Genomic DNA, 9,162 nt, shown 5'->3' on the forward strand with positions numbered 1-9,162 from the left:
GATAGAGAGTCTGGCAACACCGAATCCACTCCACGAAACACTTCTCGGGCATGCCAGTCTCTCTTACCCCGAAGATCTTATCACTGAGGGATTTCTATCTCATAATCCAAGGTACATGAGGGGTATCTATGGGGTATGATCCGCACTCCCAAAATCATTGAATGTGGGATTTGGGCTACTAAGTTGGTTCTTATTGTAAGTTTCAAGGGATCCCGATCCAATGATGGATTCTCATAGAAAGCCACTTAATAATTTAGTTAAGCTTATTGGTGCAGGGAAGGCCCCCACATACGTTGAATTCACTCAACACTCTAGCCACCTGACTAGTATATTTATATAGCGGCTTGAAAAATCCTGCTCAAGAGTACATTGAGAGAGATGATATCTTCAACACATCCCAATTTGAAGTACCATTGTGGGGTGATGAAATCCCTAGTCAAAGATACCCCTCACTACTAAAATAAAAAAGTGGGTGTTGTTATCACCTTTCCCTTTCTCTCAAGACCTTGAAGGCGGGTGGAAACATAGTTGATGCAACAGTAGGTCCACCCCAAACATAGTAAAAAGTTCTTTCCCTTAAAAAAGAAAAGTGTGAGTTATTCTATTGATAAGCTTGATTCGTGTACATTTTAAAAACCCAAACTTGGGTGTGAGATACACATGTGCATGTCAATTTTAACCAGATTTGTTTTAATCCCCAAGCTAAAGTGTGCAAACATGCATGTTAATTTTAACGAGATTTGTTTTAAGCACCAAATTGAAGTGTGAAAGCATGCATGCCAATTTTAACTAGATTTGTTTTAAGCACCAAATTGAAGTGTGAAAGCATGCATGTCCATTTTAAACCCAAAATCCAAAAGTGATTTAACCCTAAAGGATCCTACAATTAAATTGTTAGTGGTGTCCAAAATAATCTTGAATGATCAAGCCTTCTTTGTAATTTCGCCACACGCTGCAAACAAACAATTAGTAAGAGAAATCAAAATAACAACATTAAAAAAAAAGTTTGTTTTTTTTTTGAATTTTTTGAATTTTTAACCCCACAATAAAATTACAAAGAAGATACCCCTGATGAAATTCTGAGAGCTTCCCAAAAATGTAAGAATTTTAGAAAAAGACATTAATTTGCACTCTAGAGAGCAGATTTATGGAAAAACATGAATTTTTAAAGATCTAACTTTACATTAATTATTTGGCATCAAAATCAAAAGTGTAAAGAAGATACCCCTATGAAATTTTAAGAGATTTCCATAAATGTAAGAATTTTAGAAAGATTCTCTGATTTGTGCCCAAAATTCAAAATTTATTAAAAAAATTAAAATGATCATATCTTGGTCAAAACAGATCATATAGATCCAAAGTTTTTACTGTAGACATGTCTTAGGATCCTTAACCTGCTATAAACAAATCTCAGAGAAATTCGTTTATTTGCCCAAACAATCAAAGGTTTATGAAAATAATTGAAGCTATCATATCTCACTAAAATTTGATGATCTAAAGCTGATTTTTTTACTACAGAGTCATGAGATGATCATTAACCTATAGTAAACAAATCATGAAGATATTTTCAATAATTTGGAAGATATGATAAAATCTTTGAACAACCTGCAATCTTACTTGGAACCTGATCTACACAATGTTAGTCTTAAATTTTTTTAATAATACACCAATTGAGATCAGGCAACCTCTTAGAATGTAAATTTAAGAAAGAGGAGTAGTTGCAAAATCTAATACCTATACCTGTAGGAATACACAAAATTCCAAATCATAGTGTTGTTGATTCACATTGGATTCACCAAAATGTCGTATGTAATATTCATAATGTAATCAACTAGAAATCAGAGGGAAATCATGAATCCCTATCTAATAAAAGAATCCTATAACAAACTCAATGAAAATAATACAATCAAACAACAGGAATGTAAATATTGAATAAAATCTCCCTATCCCATGATTGCATATTGCTACCATTGTTCTTCTCTTCTTTGTGGTATGGTGGCTCTCAGATATCACGCTCACAACTTGCAAATGACACAAAGATTCAAAGTTCATGATTGTTGAAAATGGAGATTGAATACTCAATTTATATATTTTTGGAGAGGATTGATTGAGAGGTGGAACAAATTGATTAAGAGGTGGAACTTAGATGAGCTCACAAGCTGATTGATAGTTGAACTGCTAATTTAGAGGTGGAACTATAATAGATTGAATAGATAAAATGAGTTAATTGATTGAGAAAAAATTTGATTGAAAGATGAAAAAGGGTGATTGGAGGATAATTGATTGATGACAAAGAAAGCTTTATTTAGAAAAAGCTAACTAAAAGATAGAAAAAGAATGATTGGAGAGAATTAAAGAAATGATGTAATTAATCAATTAATTGAAATGATCAATTAAAATCGATTGAAAGCTTCTTGGAAAAAGAAAAGTAGAAGATAGAAATAAAGATTGGAAAGATAATGATTTAATTAATTAATTAATTTAGCATGTGCTTGCACTTTTGCTTTGATTTTCAATTTAATCTTTGCATGAGATTTAATTCAAATATTGAATTTATTTTAAATTCAATTTGTTATTTGAATACATTTAGAACTTGAATTTTTTTAAAATGGATTTTTGAAATCATGCACATGTATTTGAAATTAGAAGAAATTAGAAGAATTTGAATTTGAATTTGAATTTGGAGAATTAATTAGTTAATTAAAAAAAATTAGAATTTGGCGATTTGGAATTCGAGAATTCATAAGCTAAATAAATAATTTAAAGAAACTATTTAATTAAATAATAAAGATTATTTCAATTAAAGGATTAAAATCACAATTTTTTTTTTTTTTGAAAAAGGGGATAAAATTTATTCAATCCAAATCGAGTTACAAGGCAGAAGCCAAAGGCTCAGCAAAAAGGAGAACAACCAACAAACCAAACAACAACACTACATAGTCCTGTCTTCCATTAAAGCTCTTTCCAAAATCCCTCGATAATCAGAAGGTAACTCACCCCTACCACTAATATCCCAACCATCCCCTTTCTCCGAGGCCCACTTCGCCAAGCAGTCAGCCACGGTATTCCATTCTCTAGGGATGTGACAGAAAGAGACAGATTCCAAGGAGCTACATACACTTAAAATCTGTCTGACCATCAAAGCTAAATGCCAACTAACACCATCCAACCTCTGGTTGTTCAACATATCCACAACAATCTGAGAGTCAGACTCACAGATAATTCTCCTCCAGCCAAGAGAGCAACCTCGCTCAACAGCAGTCTTAATAGCCAGGGCCTCCATCAGGTTATTAGAGTAAAGCCCTTTGTAGACAGAGAAGCAAAAAACAACATCACCATCTTTACTTCTACCAATACCCCCAATACCAGCATGCCCAGGATTCCCCCGAGAAGATCCATCCGTATTAATCTTTAGGACCCCATCAGGAGGAGGAGCCCATCTCCCATCACGACAGATCCGTCTCTTGACACGACGGGGTATAATATTAGCAGAGCAACCCCTACTATTAACACCCAAGCTCAAATCTCGCACGACTGTAACATCCCCAGGATCAATACTTACAGACATATCACATTTAGCATGAATAGTCTCCTGAAGCCTGCTGATAATCTTTGTCCACAGTTGACCACTATCCAATCTGGAATCACAAAAAACTCTACGGTTCCTTTCCAGCCAAAGGTTCCAAAGAATGAAACTAGGCCCAATGAACCAGGCCACCTGAAGAAAAGGAGTCTTCGCAGGAGGCCTGCCCAGACTCTCCCAAAACTCAATAAGAGAGGAAGCATGAATGCAACCATGATGCCAAGCCTCCCACCATCTGTGCCAAATCTCACGAGAGTAGGGGCAGTGGAAGAACAAGTGGGAAGAACATTCTTCACTGCTCAAACAAAGAACACAAATGGAAGGTCCCTGAAACCCCCTTTTGCGAAGGTTCTCCCAAGTGAGACATTTCCTCTGGGCAACCAACCATAAAAAGAAATTACACTTGGGCCAAGAAAAGTTGTTCCAGACCTTTCTCCACCAAGGCACCTCAGCAGGACCATGTAAATTCCTATCAAGCATAGCATAGCCTTGAGCAACAGTATAATTACCTTTTGGGCTAGGACTCCAAGCCAATTTGTCCCTCTCCTTCAGAGAGCTACAAAGCCTGCCCTCCAAGACCTTACACAAAGCTGCCCGATCCTCCTCAGAACCACCCACCGGCCACTCTTGTGGATCCTTCCAGCAAGACACCTCCAGATGACCCATACGCTTAACAGTTTTAAAATGCTCCACCTTAATCCACCCAGCATCAGAGAACATCTGGCAAAGAGGCAGAAGCTGTGGGAAACTAGATAGGATGGGAGGGTGACCATCCCAAGAATCCAACCAAAAGAGAGCATCAGATCCATTGTTACAGATCCAGAAGAGACCATTCCTAACAAGCTGAGCTCCCTTCTTAAGAATATCCCATATGCAAGAACCTTTGCCCAGCAGAGCAATCCATGGCACTTCCTGGCTCTCAACCCCAGGAACATACTTGAAAGAAAGAATCTTGGCCCACTCCTGATCCTGGTTGTTGCACCATCTCCAGTACAGCTTAGCTGCCAAAGCCGAAACCATAAGAGCCATAGACCTAAGGCCAAGGCCCCCAGCATGCTTCAACCTACAGACAGACTCCCACTTGACTAAACTCCACTTCGAAGAAAGAAGGTTTCTCGACCAAAGGAATTGCCGGGAAAGAGCATCAAACTTCCTCATAAAGGAGGCAGGAGGATTCTGCACACAACACCTATAAATAGGGAGAGCCTGCACCACAGTTTTAAGGAGAAGCACTCTACCAGTAGAAGAGAGCCATCTGTAAGTCCAATGACTAACCTTACTCCGGAACTTATCCAAAATCCCCTGCCAAAAATCTCTCCGTTGGGGTCCCAAAGCCAAAGGAATCCCTAGGTACATCAGGGGAAGCGATCCAATTTGGAATCTAAGGATCCTGGCAATCCTGTTCTGAATGAGACGAGGAGTATTAAAGAAATAAATGGAAGATTTATCATCATTAATACTCTGACCAGCAGCTTTCAAGTAGATGTCTAAAGTTCTCCTGAAATTTACTGCCTCACTAACTCTAGCCAAGCCCATCAAAGCAGTATCATCCACAAATTGAAGGTGAGAACAGGGAGGGAGATCATTGTTCCAGCTCCAGCCGTGAATACGACCCTGCCGCACCTGAGATTTAATAAATCTACCAAGACCTTCCGCCATGATAATGAAAAGATAAGGGGAAAGAGGGTCCCCTTGCCAGAGTCCCCGAGAAGCACTAAACCAATCTGAAGATTCCCCATTAATGAGAATGGAGAAGGAGGATGAGGTAACACAACTGAGAACCCAACTCACCCATTCCTCTTTAAAGCCAAAGGCCAAGAGGATATTCTGAAGGAACTCCCAGCTCACCCGATCATAAGCTTTAGCCATGTCAAGCTTAATGAACATCGCCCTCTCCTTAGAGGAAGCCATAGAGTGAATAACCTCTGAAGCAATCACGACACCATCCAAGATTTGTCTCCCTTCCACATAGCCTCCCTGCTCAGTAGAAATCAAAGCACCAAGGAGAGGTTTGAGTCTCTCAGCAATCAATTTGGTGATGATCTTGTAGACAACATTGCATAAAGCAATAGGCCTGAATTGATCCATCCGATTAGCCCCCTCCTTCTTAGGTATGAGAGCTAGAAAAGTAGAATTCAGAGACTTAAGCATTTGTTTGTTCCTAAGGGATCCCTGAACCACCTCAAGGAGATCAAACTTTATTATTTCCCAAAATTCCTGGAAGAACTCAATCGGAAACCCATCTGGGCCAGGAGCTTTGCCTTTTTTCATACTAAACACAACCTTCTCCAATTCAAGCAGCAGAATTGGACCCAAAAGAGCCCCATTCATCTCATCTGAGACCAAGCAAGGAATAGAATCCAAGATAGCCCTCTTCTCGGATCTAGCAGGAATATCCTCCCTAGTAAAAAGATTAGAAAAATAGTTGACAGCTTCCCTCGAAATTTCACCACAGGACGAGAGTTGGGTCCCATCACTCGAGAGAAGCATGGAAAAGGAGCTACCCTGCCTACGGGCCTTGACCGAATTATGGAAGAAAGATGTGTTCCTGTCCCCCTCCTGAAGCCAATCAATACGAGATTTTTGCTTCCAGAAAATCTCCTCCCGAAGCTCCCACTCTTCTAAGCCCTTAAGAGCCAAGGACTCAGCATTCAAAAGGTCAGAGGACAACCCATGGTCTCGAATCTGACGAGTAATACTATCCAGCTTAGATTGAGCAGCAAGTTTCTGAGCATGCAGATTCCCAAAACATTGTTTATTCCACCTCTTAAGCCTATACTTCACATATTGGAGCCATTTGCTAAAAGTGTACATGGCCCTCCCATGGGCAGGAAGCCCTTCGTACCACCAATCCAGCACCAGATCCCGAAGAGAGTGATCCCGTAACCACATCAATTGAAATTTGAAGGACGGATTTTTGGTGATCCCATAAGAGAGGACACAAAGTTTGATAGGCCAGTGATCAGATCCCCTCCAATCCAGGATATCAGAACTGGTAGTCCACCTTCTACTCATCCAATAATAGGAAACCAGAAATCTATCAAGCCGTTCTGAGATAGCCTCATCACCACACCGCCTATTATTCCAAGTAAAAACTCCATTGATTGGCTTCACGTCAACAAGGTTAAGGAGACCAATATTATCTCTGAGCAAAAGAGAGGAAGGATCAAGCCTGGCTAACCCTCCTCGTTTTTCATCCATACTAATAACAACATTAAAGTCACCAGCCAAAATCCATGGGAGAAACGGTTCCAAAGAACGAACAAAATTGATATGATCCCAAAGGTGTGTCTTACCTGGAAGATCAGTAGGAGCGTAAATATTGGAGAAAAGACATCTTTCACCAGTTTGGAAAATGGAAGCCACCATAGAGATAGAAGACCGACTAGAGACCCACCATAAGGGGGAGACTTTCCTCGGGTTCCAAAAGCAAGCCACCCCCCCAGAACTGCCCAACGCCCCCACCCCCTGCCAGTAGCCTTGGGGCCAGATACGCAGAGCACAATTATTCAAACCATCCACTGTAAGCTTGGTTTCCTGAATGAATACCACATCTGGAGCCTGAGACTCGATTAATCTGCGAACAGCCTTTTGTCTGGGGATGCTGTTCAACCCCCTTACATTCCAAGATAAAACTATCATTTAGGGGGGTGGGAGAAGTGGGAATCAATGGGTTTCACAGACCCAGACTCAACCAAAGTATCCCCCATAATCTTGACCTTCTCTTGATCAGTCTTCCTTCCACTCCTTGACTGTTTATCTAGAGGCCCCTTTTTAAAATGTTTTTGATGCAAGCCTAAGGCAGGAGGAGCCTTAGCACCCTTTACAGGATCCGCGGATGCCTTCAAAGCTTCCGGACAAGAAGTCAAGCTAGCATTACCCACCGTAATCTGTGACTCCTGGAGGCCACCAATATTCTGAACAAGAGAGATCAAGTCCAAAGCCGGTTGACAAACCTATTGAACCCCTGATGATAGAATCGGCTCCTCCTTCCTTGCAACCACCTCTTGATTCTCTACTTGACCCTTAACCCCAGAAGAAAGCTCAGTTGGAATACCATCTTCTTGGACTACGCTATCCAGAACCTCAAACCTATTAAATGTGTCCTCATTCTGTCTATCCATCCAAGGTCTCTTCTTGCCTTTGCCTTTATTACGAGATTTAACTAGGGTAAATCCCTCCTTATCAACAGGCTCATCAGACACCGGGGCTTTCCCCTTGTTCAACCTAGGAGGTTCAGAGGCAGGCAAGGGGGAAGAATTCAATCTGGGGCATCTGCGATGAAGATGACCATATTCATGGCAAATTCTGCATCTGAATGGAAGGGTTTCGTAATCTAGCTGCTGAATCCAGGAGGAAGAACCCATGCAAATTTCCATAGAGTCTGGTAATGGATTATTCAAATCAACTTCAACACAAATGCGAGCAAAGGAGATTACCTTACGATCTTGAGTCTGTGAAGCCGATCCAACAGGTTTCCCAAGAAGTAAAGAGATTGAGTGGAGGATATCTTCCCTCCAAAATTCCAACGGAAGCCTCGACAAACGAACCCACACAGGTACCCACGACGGGATCTCTTCCGCAGAGTTGAAGCCCATATGCCAAGGCTTGATAAAGAGCCCAACTTGGTTAAAGAAATAAGGGCCACCCTCAAAAGCCCTATTCCTGTCTGCTATGCTTGAAAAAATAACCAGGAAGTAGTTATTAGCCGCTAAAAGAATCTCCATATCTCCTTCAGGTTTCCAAACCCGACGTGCCCAGGATTCCAACACAGGAAGAGAGAGACGAAGGCCCAAAAATTTGCATATAAGAGAGTGCTTGCCCCAGTAATCAACATCTTCTAAAACCTGCTTAGGTTGAATAACCAAAACTGGTCTATCTTCTGATCTCTCCAAACATCCATTAGCTTTTTTAATTCGAAAAGACCCTTTTGACGAGGAGGTACCCTCCCCAGAAGGGGGAAGCTCAGTCCGATCCTTGTTACTGACATGCATCAAAGAGGATGGATCTACCATCTCCAAATCTAGGGAAGAAGCAAGGCCTTGATTCTCCATGGAAAAAAGAGCCCATGAACCAAACAAAGTAAGGAAAGAGGCAAGGCAGTCGTCCCAAATGCCCAAATGACCACGAGCCCCCCGTCCAAGAGATCCTCGCACCAGACGGCGGCCAAAAAACGCCCAGCCGCAGAAAAAAGGAGATCAAACCCCTGTCCAACCCCCTCTAGACCCCTGCGAACATAGAAAAACTCCCCCCGCGAGTAGAAAACAGTCACCAGCGCGCGCAGAATGCAGGAAAAACAAGCTAGGGCACGCGAGCCCTAGCTCGCACCAGTGCTACAGGAAACGCCATCATTAAAATCATAATTAATTAAATAATTAATATTTAATTAATATTTAGAAAAAAGGTTAAATGATTAATTGATTGGAAATAGAGATAGAAATTGAAAATGAATTTATTTAAATAATAAAGATTATTTAAATTGAGGGATGAAAATCATAATTAATTAAATACTAAATATTTAATTAACATTAGAAAATGGTTTAAATGATTAAATGTTGATAGAATTAAAATTGGAATAA

General features: G+C 40.6%; 1 protein-coding gene across 1 annotated transcript; it reads right to left on the reverse strand.

Moving 5' to 3' along the window:
* Positions 1–2,932: 2,932 nt before the first annotated feature.
* On the reverse strand, positions 2,933–8,637 carry LOC131077832 (uncharacterized). The gene is made up of 3 exons (XM_058015406.2): positions 7,588–8,637; positions 7,268–7,500; positions 2,933–7,178 (listed from the first exon to the last, which is right to left on the reverse strand). The coding sequence occupies exons 1-3, from the start codon at positions 8,635–8,637 to the stop codon at positions 2,933–2,935; spliced, it is 5,529 nt and encodes a 1,842-aa protein (XP_057871389.2).
* Positions 8,638–9,162: the final 525 nt, after the last annotated feature.

The sequence above is a fragment of the Cryptomeria japonica genome, chromosome 10 (genome assembly GCF_030272615.1).
Source record: "Cryptomeria japonica chromosome 10, Sugi_1.0, whole genome shotgun sequence".
Lineage (NCBI taxonomy): Eukaryota > Viridiplantae > Streptophyta > Pinopsida > Cupressales > Cupressaceae > Cryptomeria > Cryptomeria japonica.